General features: G+C 47.4%; 2 protein-coding genes across 3 annotated transcripts in view; one reads left to right on the top strand and one right to left on the bottom strand.

Moving 5' to 3' along the window:
• The window catches only part of F11R (F11 receptor), a 55,817-nt gene extending 47,909 nt beyond the window's left edge, over window positions 1-7,908 (top strand). Inside the window, exons 2-10 of the mRNA XM_077256812.1 lie at window positions 4,669-4,716; window positions 4,795-4,905; window positions 5,013-5,165; window positions 5,238-5,440; window positions 5,886-5,985; window positions 6,473-6,580; window positions 6,665-6,674; window positions 6,783-6,825; window positions 7,402-7,908. Coding sequence (XP_077112927.1) covers window positions 4,669-4,716; window positions 4,795-4,905; window positions 5,013-5,165; window positions 5,238-5,440; window positions 5,886-5,985; window positions 6,473-6,580; window positions 6,665-6,674; window positions 6,783-6,825; window positions 7,402-7,437 — 812 coding nt within the window. The 3' untranslated portion in view covers window positions 7,438-7,908. The remainder of the gene's footprint in view (window positions 1-4,668; window positions 4,717-4,794; window positions 4,906-5,012; window positions 5,166-5,237; window positions 5,441-5,885; window positions 5,986-6,472; window positions 6,581-6,664; window positions 6,675-6,782; window positions 6,826-7,401) is intronic.
• Window positions 7,909-9,711: 1,803 nt separating this feature from the next.
• The window catches only part of KCNJ10 (potassium inwardly rectifying channel subfamily J member 10), a 106,584-nt gene continuing 97,805 nt past the window's right edge, over window positions 9,712-18,490 (bottom strand). For both annotated transcript variants that reach the window (XM_077256784.1, XM_077256790.1), the window contains exon 2: window positions 9,712-11,130. In XM_077256784.1, coding sequence (XP_077112899.1) covers window positions 9,994-11,130 — 1,137 coding nt within the window. In that variant the 3' untranslated portion in view covers window positions 9,712-9,993. The remainder of the gene's footprint in view (window positions 11,131-18,490) is intronic.

Here is an 18,490-nt window from a genome sequence, read left to right as displayed (position 1 = left end):
AAGGCTTAACCAACCATTACTAAAGCATCAGATATGTTATGCAAAGCAAGAACCAGTTTATAATCTTATGCCAAAAGATCTTATGCGGTATTCTTATATCAACAATGAAGGGGTGAAATCCCAGATTGTACATATATGATTTTTTGGGGGGGGCGATTTAATTCATTGGGTTCATCTTTGCGTGTGCCTCTATTTATATGCTGCAACTAGATGCTGACAAAAAAACAGCCGTATGATGGCTCTCTTTGGCTGAAGTACACATGTAAGATATGCATATGGTGCACTTGTGAATATGTATAAAATGGGCAGTCATTTTGACATCTAAAAACAATAACCACATTTGTGAAATACCTGGTTTTTGTATCCCAGGATTGTTTGGTTGAATTATTATTTATTTATATAGCACCATTAATTCCATGGCGCTGTACATGAGAAAGGGGTTACATACAGGGTTATAGATATCATTTACAGTAAACAGGTTTACAGTGACACACTGGTACAGAGGGGAGAGGACCCTGTCCTTGCGGACTTACATTCTATGGGATAGTGGGGAAGAGACAGAAGGTAGGGGTGAGGCGGCGGCGGCTCTGGCGGTGGTGAGGCGGCGGCTCGGTTATTGTAGGCTGTAGGCTTTCCTGAAGAGATGGGTTTTCAGGTTCCGTCTGAAGGATCCGAGGGTGGTGGATAAAACAATAACCCCTATAGTATTTGTCTGGCTATAGGGATAAGATTGTTGTTGTATAAATATTAACCATAGTGCACTTTAATACAAATGTGTAATGCCAATTTTGAGAGACAATTGTCATTTTGGTCTTATTAGATGGACATGTTTTGATCAGCTTTTACAGTTTCCCTTTGTGTCTTGTTAGTTGGCTTGTGGTATAAGGCTGTGTGCACACGTAGCAGATTTTTTGCGGTTTTTCGCTATAAAAACGCTATAAAACCGCGAAAAAAACGCTAACATTAAGCATCCTATGTAACAGAATGCAATCCGCATTTTTTGTGCACATTCTGCATTTTTTTCCTGAGCGGAATCGCAATCCAGAAAAAAACGCAGCATGTTCATTAAAATTGCGGAATCGCGGCGATTCTGCACCCATAGGAGTGCATTGATCTGCTTACTTCCCGCACGGGGCTATGCCCACCATGCGGGAAGTAAGCAGATCATGTGCGGTTGGTACCCAGGGTGGAGGAGAGGAGACTCTCCTCCACGGACTGGGCACCATATAAGTGGTAAAAAAAAAAAAAGAATTAAAATAAAAAATAGCGATATACTCACCCTCTGGCGGCCCGACCTCATCGGCTTCTGTGGTGTGTGTGAAGGACCTGCGATGACGTCACGGTTACATGACCGCGGGTCACGTGACCGCTACGTCAATGGAAGGTCCTGAACACACAGCATTAGGAACGGAAGCCGCTGAGGTGAGTATAACCTTTTTTTTTTTAATTATTTTTAACATTCTACCTTTTACTATAGATGCTGCATAGGCTGCATCTATAGTAAAAAGTTGGTCACACTTGTCAAACACTATGTTTGACAAGTGTGACCAACCTGTCAGTCAGTTTTCCAAGCGATGCTACAGATCGCTTGGGAAACGCTAGCAGTCTGCAAGCTAATTATGCTTGCAAAACGCTAGTTTTCTGCGGGTATATGCATGCAAATTCTGCATGCGATATACCTGCGGCAGGAGGCGCAGAATTGCCGCGGAAATTTCCGCGGCAATTCTGCTACGTGTGCACATAGCCTAAGCCCCCCCTTTGTTCACTGAGGTGTTGGTTGGTTTTATTGCAGTTTTAAATAGTAACAGTAAAAGTTAAGTTTTATTCCGCTTGCTATTTACAACATAGCTAATGAGTGTCCCAGTCCCCAATAAATCGCCCTGTGGAGAGACCCTATTGCTCACAGCTACTTACTGGGGTGGAGAGGTGATCAGTTGATCCTAGCTAGCTGCTGTCCCTGTCCTTGGGAGCTTGCTCGGTGCAGGGGTGGGGGGGGGGGGGCAGTTAGGGGTGACCTGTTGCTTTTAGCTGTCATCCCTATCCTCAGGAGCTCTCCTTAGAGAGAGGTGACTGCCAATTGATCCTACCTGGAGTTTCCCAGTCCCCAAATCTCACCCTGCGGGGTGAGCCATCATTTCTAGCTAGCTGTCGTCCCTTCCTTCTGGAGCACACCCTGGTGGGAGACCTGTCACTCCTAGCTAGCTATTGTTCCTGCCCCAGGAGCTTGCCCTAGGGGGTGATTTGTCACTCACAGCCATTAAGCGGCATTGTGCCTGGAGCCAGCCCTGAGGAAGGGTGATCTTTCTCTCCTGGCAAGCTTTCATCTTAGACCTCCGGAGCTCATTCTGAGGGTGTGATCTTTCGCTCCTGACTAGCTTTTGTCTCTGCCCTCAGGAGCTCTCTAGGGCTGTGATCCATCGGTCCTGGTTAGCTTTTGTCCCTGCCCCCATGAGTATGCCCCGAGAGTGATGCCCCGGGAAACGGATTGATCTGTCTCTCCGGGCTAGCTTTCATCCCGGCCCTCAGGAGCTCACTCTGGGGGTGTGATCTGTCACTCCTGGCTAGCTTTTGTACCTGCCCAAAAGAGTATGCCCCGGGGAAGGTGTGATCAGTCGCTCTTGGCTAGTTTTTGTCCCTGCACTCAGGAGCTCAGTCTTGGGGTGTGATCCGTCGCTCCTGTCGAACTATTGTCCCTGCCCCCAGGGGAATGCCCCGGGGGTGCGATTGGTTTCTCCTGGCTAACTTTCATCCCTGCCCTCGGGAACTCACTCTGGGGGTGTGATCCTTCGCTTCTGGCTAGCTTTTGTCCCTGCCCTCGAGCTCATTCTGGGGGTGTGATCCGTCGCTTCTGTCTAGCTTTTTGTCCCTGCCCCCAGGAGCATGCCCTGGGGGGGGGGGCTGATGATCTGTCTCCAGGCTATCTTTTGTCCCTGCCCTCAGGAGCTCACTCTGGGCAGTGTGACCCGTCGCTCCTGGCTAGCTTTTGTCCCTGTCTCTAGGAGCATGCCGCAGAGTGGTTTTGATCTGTGTCTCCTGGTTCACTTTTGTACCTGTCCTCAGGAGCATGCCCCAGGGGGGGATGATCTGTTGCTTCTTGCAAGCTTTCTTCCCTGCCTTCAGGAGCTCACTCTGGGGGGTGTGACCCATCGCTCCTGGATAGCTTTCGTCCCTGCCCCCAGGAGCATGCCCCGCGGGGGGGGGCGATCTGTTTCTCCTGGATAGCTTTTGCCCCTACCCTCAGGAGCTCGCTCTGGGGCTGTGATCCGTCGCTCCTGGCTAGCTTTTGTCCCTGGCTCCAGGAGCATGTGAGGGGGGGTGTGATCTTGTCACTCCTGGCTAGCTTTCATCCCTGTCCTCAGGAGCATGCCCGGAGGAGGGTGATCTGTGTCTCCTGGCTCGCATTTGTCCCTGTCCTCAGAAGCATGCCTCAGGGGGATGATCTATTGCTTCTGGATAGCTTTTGTCCCTGGCCTCAGGAGCTCACTCTGGGGTTGATCTGTCGCTCTCGGCTAACTTTTGTCCCTGGCCACAGGAGCATGCCTTGGTTGGGAGATCTGTCGCCCCTGGATAGTTTTCGTCCCTGCCCCCAGGAGCATGCCCCGGGGGGTGATATGTTTCTCCTGTATAGCTGTCGCCCCTACCCTCAGGAAGCTGACTCTTGGGCTGTGATTCGTTGCTCCTGGCTCCCATTTGTCCCTATCCTCAGAAGCATGCCCCAGGGGGATGATCTGTTGCTTCTGGCTAGCTGTCGTCCCTGCCCTCAGGAGCTCACTCTGGGGGGTTGATCTTTCACTCTCGGCTAAGGGTACTGTCACACAGTGCAATTTTGATCGCTACAACGGCACGATTCGTGACGTTCTAGCGATATCGTTACGATATCGTTGTGTCTGACACGCTCCTGCGATCCGGATCCCCGCTGAGAATCGTACGTCGTAGCAGATCGTTTGAAACTTTCTTTCGTCGTCTAGTGTCCCGCTGTGGCGGCATGATTGCATCGTGTGACACAGGTTGTATACGATGTGCGCACAGTAACCAACGGCTTCTACAACGCAAATACGTCATGAAATTATCGCTCCAGCGCAGTGTATTGCAACGTGTGACCGCAATATACGACGCTGGAGCGATAAATATACGACGCTGCAACGTCACGAATCGTGCCGTCGTAGCGATCAAAATTGCACTGTGTGACAGTACCTTAAGTTTCATCCTTTGCCACAGGAGCATGCCTTGGTTGGGTGATCCGTCGCTCCTGGATAGCTTTCGTCCCTGCCTCCAGGAGCATGCCCCCCTTTGGTGGCGATCTGTTTCTCCAGGATAGCTTTCGCCCCTGCCCTCAGGAGCTCACCCTGGGGCTGTGATCCGTCACTCGTGGCTAGCCTTTGTCCCTGCCTCAAGGAGCATGCCCAGGGGGTGATTTTGTCACTCCTGGCTAGCCTTCATCCCTATCCTTAGGAGCATGCCCGGAGGGGGGGGGGGGGGTGATCTGTGTCTCCTGGCTCGCTTTTGTCCCTGTCCTCAGAAGCATGCCCCAGGGGGATGATCTGTTGCTTCTGGCTAGCTGTCCTCAGGAGCTCACTCTGGGGGGGTGATCTGTCACTCCTGGCTAGGTTTCGTCCTTGCTGTTTTTAGTGGACCTGCTGTTAAGCTCATGGCTTCTTCTTTCCTCAGGTGCTGCAGTGCAGGGCGATGATGAGAAGCGAGTGAAGGAAGGAGACAGTAAGTACCCCATTGTGCGTGCTGAGCTGCCCACCACCTGTGCATTGTCCCCGTGCTGATTGTGTGCTTTCTCTGCAGATGTGGAGTTCGCCTGTAATTATCCCTCTTCTTATAAGGATCCACGCATTGAGTGGAAGTTTATTTCCGGGCAAGACATCTCCTTCATCTACTACAATGGCGCGCTGACCGGTGCGTGCTCATACAATGTTCACATGGGACATTCTCTGGGGGAAAGATTGTTATAGTAATACTGTCAGTTTCCCAGGTCCTGTGCAAGTAATCGCTGCTTCCTCTAGTCTCCTATGCAGGTCGCTGTTTGTTTTACCTACAAGGACTGACGCTTAAGAGCGTGACCCGGAAAGATGCGGGGAACTATGTGTGTGAGGTGACAGACAGCTCCTCAGGAAAACCCGAAGTCAAGGAGCTCTCAACAACGCTGGTGGTCCTGGGTAAGGGGGATTATGGGACCTGACTGACCCTCTTCTTTCCGCGGCACTGCATCTAACATCTTTTCTTTTTAGTTCCCCCATCTGTGCCCATCGCTCAAGTACCCACATCTGTGACCATTGGCAGCTCCACTACCCTGTACTGCGTGGAGAACGATGCCGCACCTCGCCCCACATTCACCTGGTACAAGAACAAGATCAAAATGCCTCAAGACCCCAAGAGCAGTCCCGCTTTCCAGAACTCCACCTACATCATGGACCCCGTAACTGGACAGCTGGTAACAATCCTCCACTGAATGAGCCATTGGCGGAGTCCCATAGTGATCACTAGATCTCCCATGTTCTCCTAGATTTGTGATGATCCCCAAAGTCGTGCTGGATCCCCCCTCTCCATATTAGATCTCTCTTGTGCTGCTCCTATATCTAATGATCCCCACAATCGTGCTTGATTCCCTATCTCCATATAAGATCTCACCTATACTGCTCCTAGATCTGTGATCCCCACAGCCGTGCTTTATCCACCATCTCTGTACAAGATCTCTTCTGTACTGCCCCTAGATCTGTGATGATCCCCCACAACCATTCTGAATCCCCCATCTCCATACTAGATCTTCTTGTGCTGCTCATAAGTCGCTAAAATGATTCCTCCTCTCTGCAGCAGATCTCTTCTCTTGTTTAGGTGAGCATTACTGATCGGGTATTACAATTTTTCTTATTTATCAGACTTTTAACCCAGTGACGAAGGCGGACTCTGGTGAATATTCCTGTGAGGCCACCAATGATCAGGGCCGGCAGTCATCTGCAACAGTCACCATGGAGGCTTGTGAGTAAGCTGGGGGTCCGCTGCCTGGTGGTGCGGTTGGGAGATAGGCCAGCTGCCCGGCTCGGTGGTGCGGTCGGGAGGGAGGCCAGCTGCCCGGCTCGGTGGTGCGGTCGGGAGGGAGGCCAGCTGCCCGGCTCGGTGGTGCGGTCGGGAGGGAGGCCAGCTGCCCGGCTCGGTGGTGCGGTCGGGAGGGAGGCCAGCTGCCTGGCTCGGTGGTGCGGTCGGGAGGGAGGCCAGCTGCCCGGCTCGGTGGTGCGGTCGGGAGGGAGGCCAGCTGCCCGGCTCGGTGGTGCGGTCGGGAGGGAGGCCAGCTGCCCGGCTCGGTGGTGCGGTCGGGAGGGAGGCCAGCTGCCCGGCTCGGTGGTGCGGTCGGGAGGAAGGCCAGCTGCCCGGCTCGGTGGTGGGATTGTGGGAGGCTGGTGGTAGGGTCAAGGGGAGGTCCGCTGCTTCCTTTACTTCAGTGACTGGCTGAGTGATCCTCTTACAGATGAGAAGAACGTGGGTGGCATCGTGGCCGCAGTCATCATCGTCCTTCTTATCCTGGCTCTGATCGGATTCGGAGTGTGGTTTGCGTACAGCCGCGGATACATTGGCAGTGAGTTCCTTTCTGGCTTCTGGTGGGGGTTATTTGCCATCAGGGGGTACACGGTCTAATTTCTGTTATCTATTTCTATTTCAGAGAAAACCAAGTAAGTGAAGGGATGTCCCCATGACTGCACCACCCCTGGACTGGCCTGGACACAATGTCTGTTGTCATTGTGTCTGATAATTTTCTTTTTCCCTTTTATTTTTTGCAGCAAAAAAGTGATCTATAGCCAACCATCTGAGACGCGCAGTGATGTGAGTATGAGGGGCCATGTGAGGGGACTTCAGGCCACGTCATGTGGAATATCAGGCGGTTATGACGTGATGGCCAAGCTGCGTATTATATGAGGCCGTCGTGTGGTGAAAGAGATGGATGTGCTCTGTGTTTGCTGTGTCCTGCCTCTGTGTGTGGCTCCAGCTCCGTAATCGGAGTCACAGCCTCACTCCTGTGTGTGTCTAGCTCAGTCCTCGGGATCACAGCCTCTGTCTTCTATGTCTCTAGCTCCGTCCTTAGGGTCACAGCCTCCTGTATGTGTCTCTAGCTCAGTCCTCGGAGTCACAGCCTCCAAGCCTCCATATTGTGTGTCTCTAGCTCGGTCCTCAGGGTCGCAGCCTCCCTCCTGTTTGTGTCTAGCTCAATCTTCGGGGTCACAACCTCCCTCCTGTGTGTCTCTAGCTCAGTCCTCGGAGTCACAGCCTCCCCTCTCCTCTGTGTGTTTCTAGCTCAGTCTTCAGGGTCACAGCCTTCCTCCTGCGTTTCCAGCCCAGTCCTCGGGGTCACAGCCTCCACCTTGTGTTACAATCTAAACCTTTTTTTTTCTGTCTTTGTAGAAGAACTTCCAGCAGACGTCATCGTTTGTGGTGTGACCGCCCCCTGCCTGCGGCTGCCTGAACAGTCCTGTTATTTATCGTCCCCTCTGTCAGGTGTGCGGTGCCCGGCGTGTAGTGGTGGCGCCTCCTGCTGACGTTTGCACTACTCTGCTGTGCGCCTCCAGCGACTCCTCTGCTTTCCTCCTGTGTCTCATCCTCTTGAAATGAACTTGTACTAAAACTTTGGAGCAGCCACTAGAGGGCCCTGGACATGGCTTGGAGGGTGTTTTTTTTTTTTTTTTTTTTTTTTAATTTTCTTGTTCCTTGTTATGGCTGGTAGTGGTTTGTCATAGGGGTCCCTCTGTCGGCAAGAGGGGGGGTTGGGAGGATGTCTGCCTAGGTGTGGGAGGTGGTCAGGTCTGGGCGTTTTACATTTTCTTCCTTCCAAGATGTTTTTATTTTGCGTTTTTGTATCGGTTTTTAATTGATTTCTAGGAATGAGTTAAATAAAGCCAGAACCTGACTGTCAGCTATGTCATATGGCTCTGTTGGGGAAGGTGGGGGAAAGGCTATGTGCACACGTCAGGATTTCTTGCAGAAATTTCCTGACAAAAACCAGACATTTCTGCCAGAAATCCGCATGCGTTTTTTGTGCGTTTTTTCCAATGCATAGAATAGCGGGAAAAACGCAAAAAATCTGCAATATTAATGAACATGCTGCTTTTTTTACCGTGATGCATTTTTTTCGTGGAAAAAAACGCATCATGTGGACAAAAATTGAAGAATGCATTCTAAATGATGGGATGCATATGTATGCGTTTTTTATAGCGTTTTTATCGCATAAAAAACCTGAACGTGTGCACATACCCTAAGAGTGCTGCTTTTTGGGTTAGCTGGTCCGACCTCTGAGGAGGATGCTCAACTGAGCAGCGATCTGCATAGGTGGCTTCAGAGCATGTGTGTGATAACAGGGAGCAATAGCCTGCAGCGTGGTAGTGTAGTACTGCTATGCCTTGTTGTGTGGAGCTAACAATCCTGGAGAGCTAGTGTCTGGCGCTGGCAGTGACCTCCGATTATAAAATCGACTCTGACCCAGTGGGATTTCTGCATTAATAGGTTTAATTTCCTAATTGTAGTTGTGTCCCTTTAATCAGCTGTGACACGTACATTCATGAATAAAGTGCAGGTTAGTACACACAGGAAGGTTCCTCTAACTCCTCCGTCTGTAGCAGCTCTAGTTTTCTCATGTCCACAGTGTATCTTTGGATCTCCACATGTTCTCCGTCTGTTTGCAAGTCTCTGGATTTCGACATGTCCTTTGCCCGTCTTCACGTCTCTGGATCTTCACATGTACTCTGTCTGCAAGTCTATGGATTTCCACGTGTCCTTCGTCTGTACATCTCTGGATCTCCATGTGTCCACCGTTTGCCTGCAAGTCTATGGATCTCCACATGTCCTACATCTGTCTGCAAGTCTATGGATCTCTACATGTCCTCCATCTGTCTGCAAGTCTATGGATCTCTACATGTCCTCCATCTGTCTGCAAGTCTATGGATCTCTACATGTCCTCCATCTGTCTGCAAGTCTATGGATCTCCACTTGTCCTCCATCTGTCTGCAAGTCTATGGATCTCCACTTGTCCTCCATCTGTCTGCAAGTCTATGGATCTCCACATGTCCTCCATCTGTCTGCAAGTCTATGGATCTCCACATGTCCTCCATCTGTCAACAAGTCTATGGATCTCCACATGTCCTCAGTCTGTCTGCATGTCTCTGAACCTCCACTTGTCCTCTTGTCTGTCTACAAGTCTCTGGAACTTCACGTGTCCTCCATCTATCGGCATGTCTCTGGATCTCCATGTGTCCGTCGTCCATTAGCAAATCTCTGAATCTCCTTGTGTTCTCTGTACATCTTCAAGTCTATGGATCCTATTCTGTCCTCCATCTATCTCTGCTTTCTGGATCTCCATGTGCCCTCTGTATATCTACTAGTCTCTGGGTCCTTTCGTGACCACTGTCCGTCTGCAAGTCTATGGATCCTTCTGTGTCTTGTTTGTCTACAAGCCAATATATATGATGTCCCCCACCTGTATTCTCTCATGTACTCTCTCTATATATCTCCTGTCTGCCGCAGGTTTCCTTGTGTCCTCTGTCTGTAAATCTTCTCATCTCTTGTCGTTTGTGTACATTCCCTCTTATCCACCCCCCTTCCCCGCCGCCAGGTTGTTTGTAGCTCCTCTGGCTAGACTGTGGCTCTGGACATCCTCTCATGGTCTTGCACTAGAATATGATTGAGGTGGTGTGAAGTGGCAGAATGTACATGCCTGCCCTCTCTTGCCTCGATAAGAGCAGGGTGTGATTGAGAGACAATGACTTACTGAAGATGGATACACAGTGGAGAGCACCCCACTCATAATGTGGGACCTGCTGCTAACACTACAGTTTCTTCAGCTCCTGGACTACAGGACGAGTTTTTGTCATTGTCTGGTACCTGCAGAAACATTCACCTGGTGGATTTTCTATCTGTTCCTAGAAGGTATTAAGAAATAAGGCAGTGCATAGCAACCAAGTCTCTACTACAGAATGAAAGAGTGCCCCTCTGAGCTTCTAGGCATCAGACATTGCTGATGCGGACACTTAGTGGACTCCCGTCTTTTTCAGATTTATCCCTGAATGATTCTTCCAATTTCAGTTTCTCAGGGTCTCCAAAACGGACAGTTTCATGGAAGCAACAGGGAGGAGATACTTTAAGGACCTGATCAAACAAACTGAAGTCAGCCACATATTTTCCACTGGAAGACAGTGAAATGATAGGGCTGAATTCGTAACCCCAGAGGATCTCCTCAGGAAGGTAAGATGTGCGCACCTGGCATGTAGCACTTGTAGGTTCCACTGTCCCACTGAGAATGACAACCAGCTCGAAGTCTCCTTCTCCAGAGCGAATGGCTACATCTCTCAGTGGACTTGACTCGTCCACCACGTGATAGAAGGTTAGTGGTAGAATTAAGAAGGGACTGTCTGATGAGGTGTCCACTTGAAATTCCACATTGATCTGGTTGAGGTGAACGTTCTCACCCTCCTTGGTGACCTGCGTCTGGAGAAGCTTTCCAGTCACTTGGCATCCGATCAGTAGACTTCTACGCATATTGGCCACTCGAATCATCAGACATAGCTTGCCTTCATGTTGAGCCACTACAGCATTTTGACTGAATTTGATGGTTTCTGCCCTTTTCTTTGGACGAGCAATTTTTGCCAAGAAGGTTCCAGTAATGAAAATTTCTAGGATTGTAGTGAGAACCAGTTGAGTGATGAGCAGCACAATGGCCAAGGGGCACTCTTCACTGATGTAACGAAAGCCATAACCAATGGTTGTCTGTGACTCCAGGGAGAAGAGAAAAGCTCCTGTCAGTGTGTGCACCTGCATGACACAAGGCGTGTGGTTTGCTGGTGCATTAAATTCCAGCAGATCACCATGGACTAAAGCCACCAAGTACCAGATGACTCCAAAAATGAACCAGGTTCCTGCAAATGTTGCGGAGAATAAAAGCAACTTGTATCTCCACTGCATGTCAATGAACGTAGTCCACAGATCCTTGAGGTAGAGGAAGCTCTTGTCAGAGATGTGATCTATGCGCACATTGCTTCGTCCGTCCTTGGTCATCACACGTCTCCTTCTCAAGCTTGAGCCAATTAGGGGCCGACTGTCTGTCTGTGTGGTCTGGCTGTAATAGACTTTCACTGGAGAAGTCATCTATGAATGGCAGAAAACAAACAACCATTAGCAGGAATTATGGTGACCTCTGGAGATGGCATAGAAAGCTTAGTGGAGACTGGACAGTGTTAGTTATGGGGTCTGAATTCTGGCTATACAGCTAAAGCTAGGAACAATATAGGGGAGATCAGATGCTGGAGCTTCATGTCTGTAAAGGTACCTTCACACGAAACGACATCGCTAGCGATCCGTGACGTTGCAGCGTCCTGGCTAGCGATATCGTTTCGTTTGACACGCAGCAGCGATCAGGATCCTGCTGTGATGTCGCTGAATAAAGTCCAGAACTTTATTTGGTCGTCCGATCGCTGTGTATCGTTGTGTTTGAAAGCAAAAGCAACGATACCAGCGATGTTTTACACTGGTAACCAGGGTAAACATCGGGTTACCAAGCGCAGGGCCGCGCTTAGTAACCTGATGTTTACCCTGGTTACCAGCGTAAAAGTAAAAAAAACAAACAGTACATGCTCACCTTCGCGTCCCCCGCCGTCTGCTTCCTGACACTTACTGAGCGCCGGCCCTAAAGTGAAAGTGAAAGCACAGCGGTGACGTCACCGCTGTGCTGTTAGGGCCGGAGCTCAGTCAGTGTCAGGAAGCAGACGCGCAGGTGAGCATGTACTGTTTTTTTTTTTTACTTTTACGCTGGTAACCAGGGTAAACATCGGGTTACTAAGCGCGGCCCTGCGCTTAGCAACCCGATGTTTACCCTGGTTACCCGGGGACCTCGGCATCGTTGGTCGCTGGAGAGCGGTCTGTGTGACAGCTCTCCAGCGATCAAACAGCGACGCTGCAGCGATCGGCATCGTTGTCGCTATCGCTGCAGCGTCGCTTCGTGTGAAGGTACCTTAATGCTATTTAGGGACACAGTTTGCCCTGTTTTGGATTGGGCTACCTTCCGTCATGCACTGAAGTCATGGTTTTGCTGCTTTCATACCCCTTCCTCACATGGAGGAGCTACCATGAACCCTTACTCCTGGACACAGGACTACTGGATTGTTCTGATGAAGCCGGGGCTGAGAAGAGGCTATGAAATGTAATCGAACCTACACTTCTGGCTAGTTTTTATACTTGGCCCCATGCATCTGTAGTGTCTGGGTACAATCACCTTGTAGAGGAGCCTGGTCCAATTGGGGGAATTACTTGCTCTTCTAATGGCATTAGAGAGGCCAGTGTGGTATTGAGCCCTATTCTATAGTCTAACAGCTACATTCATAATAGTTCATAATTTCTGAACCCTTCCTTACATTCTAAGGGGCATCAATGATCAGGTCTGAAGCAGAAACGCTTGCTTCACAATGTGTCTGGTCTATAGGTTGAAGTATTTCCCGTTGTGTTCTACTGTACAACTATATGCCATTTGTCAGCAATTGGTCAAAAAGCACCTTCATCTGAAGGTTGTTACACTGATAATCATAGCCAACACGCTACCAAACCTACATGGATCTCCACAGTATGGACAGGTGCCAAGTCCTGCTGGAGAATGAAATTTCCATCTCCAAAAAGCTTCTTGGCAGAGGGTAACAAGAAGTGCTCTAAAATTTCCTGGCAGACAGCGGAGCTGACTTTAGTCTTGATAAAACACAGTGGACCTACACCAGCGGATGACATGGCTCCCGAATCATCATTGATTGTGGAAACTTCACACTAGACCTCAAGCAGCTTGGATTGTCTGTCTCTCCACTCTTCCTCCAGACTCTGGAACCTTGATTTCCAAGGTCTAGTCTGTGAAGTATCCACAATCAATAATGGTTTCGGGAGCCATGTCATCTGCTAGTGAAGGTCCACTGTGTTTTATCAAGACCAAAGTCAGAGCAGCCGTCTACCAGGAAATTTTACAGCACTTCTTGCTTCCCTCTGCCAAAAAGCTTTTTGGAGATGGTAATTTCATTCTCCAGCAGGACTTTGCACCTGTCCACACTGCCAAAAGTACCAATTCCTGGTTTGAAAACAACAGTATCACTGTGCTTGATTGGCCAGCAAACTTGTCTGACCTAAACCCCATAGAGAATCACCAGACCCAACAATGCAGACGAACTGAAGGCTGCTATCAAAGCAACCTGGGCTTCCATAACACTTCAGCAGTGCCACAGGCTGATCCCCTCCATGCCATGCTGCATTGATGCAGTAATTGCTGCAAAAGGAACCCCAACCAAGTATTGAGTGCATTTACTGAACATACAGTACTGTAGGCCAACTTTTCGTATTTTAAAATCATTTTTTCAAGCTGGTGTTATAAAGTAATATAAAAAATATATATAAATTCGCGCACAACGAGATCAAAGATAAAGTGGACGTAAGTTTAATAGAACAATAAATGCATAAACCTTTACACTGACGATCTACAGATATAGGCTTGCACTATTCCCAGAATAAATTCCAACTATAGTAAAGACTCCTAAGCAAAAAATCAATTTTTGCTTAGGAGTCTTTACTATAGTTGGAATTTATTCTGGGAATAGTGCAAGCCTATATCTGTAGATCGTCTGTGTACAGGTTTATGTATTTATTGTTCTATTAAACTTACGTCCACTTTATCTTTGATCTCGTTGTGCACGAATTTATATATATATATATTTTTTATATTTCTTTTTTTGACAATTAAGTGGTTGTCTAAATTCGGAGCAATACGAGACCTGTATACTCAGCGCCGCAGTAATTTTTTATAATAGTGGTATAAAGTATTTGAATTTACTGAGATAATGACTTTTGGGTTTTCATTGGCTGTAAGCCATAATCATCAACATTAACAGAAATAAACACGTGAAATAGATCACTCTGTTTGTAATGACTCTATCTAATGAGTTTCACTTTTTGTATTGAAGAACTGAAATTAACTTTTTTTATGATATTCTAATTTTGTGAGATGCACCTGTATGTAAGCGCCACACCTGCAGAAATTATATCTCTAGAACTTTTATGTGAGCATGCTGCAGCCAGGAGAGGGTTAAAGCTTTTAGAACGGGCTACTGGTGGATGTGAAAGCGCACATAACCACTTATACATTCACTTCACCTAAACTAAAGCCAAAATAGTGAAGCCCCGAATTGTAGTACATGGTCCTGATTTATTATAGATCATTCCTAGAGTAACTAAACACATCCTTCTACAATGTCCTGCATCAAAGGTGCTTACAATGTTCTGCCACTTAATCTTACATCATCTTCACCCACGACCGAGTGCCCTAGGACCCTGCCGTCAGATTTCCTGATGTGAGCCAATGAGTCTGCATAGTGACTGCATAGCTCCAGTTACACCTGTGGCAGAAGCTATTAGATTTGAATGTCTATGCAGTCTCATAGTTCCTGAAGTTTCCAAGCCAGAACCCCACAAACAGTATGATCAGCAATTTGTACCTCCAAAGTCTGAGAAAACAAACCTGTCCCAGTTTGAAAGATGCATCCTACAATTTAATAAGACCAGTCTTGCCAAGGTGTGAGCAGCCTGAGAACTATAGTCTGTAAATGCTCCCTCAAGATTGCAATTATTGCTGCTGAAGAGCTTGATGATCTGACCAGTTGTCTCTGCCAATAGTCCACCATGTGCATAAAGAGACTGATCTGCCGGTATGGACAATCCATTGATGAGCCTCATAGCTGTTTGGAAGATACTAGAACAACAATTTGGCAGTCCTGATGCCATACAAAATGCTCTGTCCAAGCAAATGAAAGATTTTTCAGGTGTCATGTAAGGACCAAGAGCTCCATGACCTACTCTTACTGCAGGAGCTAGCCGAAGTAGACTCCAACCAGGATTACAGGTATTTTGACACCCTTCACAGCATAAGCCCATAGCAAACTTTTTCGACATTGAGCCCGGTGGCTTTGGTTCATCTCCAAATTATATTATACAACTCTTAACTAGAGAAGCCACAGCAGTCCACTGTCTGTGAAATAGACTGATGTCTCCCACCCACAAGCAACCAGGATTAAGATTTTCAATTGCCTATGTTCCTATTCCTAAAAGGCCACATCCCATCAAGAATTGACTTGCTTTGACTTCAGAATGAATGCAAATGGATTTTAAAGAAATCTGTGGTACATTTCATAAATGGCACTTTGGTACAGACTGTAAAACTGCTATTAAATGCATACAGTGCAGTTGTGAGAACCATGTGTCATCCATCATGACCGCCTGCCATTCCTGCGTATACACAAGATACGCCTGCAAATCCATGGAATACAAAGTGCTGTTTGTCCAAACCTTGATCTAAGTTGGGTTATAGTAGGCCACGTCTATATAGATAAATGAGTAGTTCCAGGTTAGCTTCTTATCTTTAAGATTCAACTTACCAAGAGGTGGCAGCCACATCCATACCATTACTGGGAGAAGGAGAAGCTGAGCAACAGAGTCAGCCTGACCCCTAAGATTACATGGACATGTTCCTGTCGTGCGATGACAGCCTTGGGTTAAGTGTTCGACTGCACAAGTGTAGAAAGAAAAATAATACTATATATTATATATAATAATATTTTTCTATCTACTGGCTAACACGGTACCCAGATATACCGTGGTGTTCAAAAGTCCTGCATAGGATTAGGATTAATTGATTTTTCAAGTTTTAAACGTTTTCTGTCGAATATCTTCGATGCTAATATGACATATTATATATGGTTTTGTTCAGAATACAATTTTGCATTCTCTCCCTGTAATATTTTTAGCTTTTGAAGCAGTTTTGCCTGAAATTATTGCAACAATATAGGAACTGAAAGCACAACTAAATATTGTACAGCTTCAGATCCAAAATTAGCCAATCACAGATGAGGTTCTTGTGACCAATCATAACCTGGATATGGCAGTCAATCACATTGCATTACATTGCATCACATCTGCTGCTTTGTTTGTTTGTTTTATCTGTTGGTCTATCTAGTGAATCATACTGTAGAGTTTTATGATGGGAGCCTTCAGATTTTTGTCAGCGGAGGATCGTGTGCGAGTTGTGGTGCTACATGAAGAGGGTGAACCGGCCCCCAGATCGCAAGGAAGGTCGGCTGTAATCAGAGTACAGTCGTAAGAATTTTGCAGAAACATAAGCAGCTTGGTATTACCCAGGACAGGCCCAGAAAGTCAACTAAAAGGGAGGATGGGGCTGTATGGCAGCCAATGGTGTTGGAAGGCTTCATATTGTGGAGGGTATGGTTAATGCAAAAAAATACATAGACATCCTTAATAAGAAAATGCTGCCTTCTGCTCAACACCTGTTTTCAGGGGATTATATCTTCCAGGATAATAATGCTCCTTGTCACAGAGCTAAGACAGTAACGGAATGGAAAAAAAAGAACAAGGTGGCTACTATTGACTGACCAGCTCAGTCCCCGGACCTCAATCCAATTGAAAATTTGTGGCACAAGGTATCATTAGAGATATCTAGAAAACAGCCAAGGACCAAGAGTGAGTTGATTGAGGCTCTGATACAGGCCTGGAACCACATCATCACTCGTGAACATCTGCAGAAGCTTGTTCACTCAATGCCACAGAGATGCAAGCTGGTGCTCAAGAGCAAAGGCTGGCCAATAAAGTATTAGAAGCTAAAGATGCACTCAAAAGGCCCTTTTCAGGACTCTGAATTAAATAAAAAATAATAAATCTTAAAAAGTAAAATTTAAGTCTGTGTGAACTTGCATTGGAAGTTAATGAACTTAGAAACCTGTTCACCATTCTACACACTGTACTGGTGTAGGTATGGTTATGCTGTAAAAAAAAATTATCAAAAATGCGCATACCATAACAATTTATACACTTGGGACATTCAAAAATGAGTATGGCATACAATGAGGGATTACAAAAACATATATGTCCCACCAGTTTCACTGTAGAGATGCAGAAGTATGAAACATATAGTTTTCTTCACGCCTATGCAGGACTTTTGAACACCATTGTATTTCTTTTCTGTATCAAGTGTAGATGACAAGTTTGCATCTCAAAAAGACCATAATGAATGCTTTCAGGATGATTGCAACAGTCATGTAAGCACTTATACCTCTTCATTCTCCAAAAACCAAATTGCCAAACTACGACAAGCAACCGCTAGACCTTTCTCTTTAATCCACAAGAGGGAAGGAGAGGTGGAATGAAGTTAGACTTCATATAGAATATATTTAATGTAGATGATGCAGAATCTGTCCAACCCCTACAGGAAGAAGTATTCTGGTCCCTTGCCCGTTTTGCAGTGTATCACACTCGCAAGCCCATTGAAATCGGAATGGTGGTCAGTTCAAGTGCTCTGTATGAATGCGACTCTCAACAACCTGTTCTTCTCTGGCCATACCTTAACTTAAGGTACCGTCACACTAGGCGATATCGCCAGCGATCCGTGACGTTGCAGCGACCTGGATAGCGATATCGCTGTATTTGACACGCAGCAGCGATCTGGATCCCGCTGTGAAATTGCTGGTCGCTGCTAGAAGGTCTGCACTTTATTTGGTCGCTAGGTCGCCGTGTTTGACAGCAAAAGCAAGGATACCAGCGATATTTTACACTGGTAACCAGGGTAAACATCGGGTTACTAAGCGCAGGGCCGCGCTTAGTAACCCGATGTTTACCCTGGTTACCAGCGTAAAAGTTAAAAAAACAAACAGCACATACTCACCAGCGCGTCCCTCAGCCTCTGCTTCCTGACACTGACTGAGCGCCGGCCCTAAACTGAAAGTGAAAGCACAGCGGTGACGTCACCGCTGTGCTGTTAGGGCCGGAGCTCAGTCAGTGTCAGGAAGCAGAGGCTGGGGGACGCGCTGGTGAGTATGTGCTGTTTGTTTTTTTAACTTTTACGCTGGTAACCAGGGTAAACATCGGGTTACTAAGCGCGGCCCTGCGCTTAGCAACCCGATGCTTACCCTGGTTACCCGGGGACCTCGGCATCGTTGGTCGCTGGAGAGCGGTCTGTGTGACAGCTCTCCAGCGACCAAACAGCGACGCTGCAGCGATCGGCATCGCTGTCGCTATCGCTGCAGCGTCGCTTAATGTGACGGTACCTTTACAGTTGTGCTAATTTACTTTTTCTAGTATTGGCTGACCTTCAGCAAATGTTTGTCCTGGAAGACCACACAAACTGCTTATGGTTATGTGGCACATGGACAATGATGTCCACAACAAAGTCCTGAAATATGAGATGAAGGAGCATATCTTCAGCAACAGCCCCTCTCACATTGTAGGAATCTTATGTACCAAGGACAACCCAGGAAGGTGAGAAGAGGCAGGAGCCCATAAGTTGTGCAATCACTTCAAGCACTGCATGTATCAGTGCATGAGGATAGAAAGATAAACTGCATAGTAACATAGCTCTGAAGCAAGCAGTGCACTGATTCAGTCATAGGAGATCGGGCCTGAGACAGCTGATATTAGACTT

The sequence above is a fragment of the Ranitomeya variabilis genome, chromosome 1 (genome assembly GCF_051348905.1).
Source record: "Ranitomeya variabilis isolate aRanVar5 chromosome 1, aRanVar5.hap1, whole genome shotgun sequence".
NCBI classification, from domain to species: Eukaryota; Metazoa; Chordata; class Amphibia; order Anura; family Dendrobatidae; genus Ranitomeya; species Ranitomeya variabilis.
Note: the sequence above shows the minus strand (reverse complement) of the source record. Positions and strands in the feature narration are given on the sequence as shown.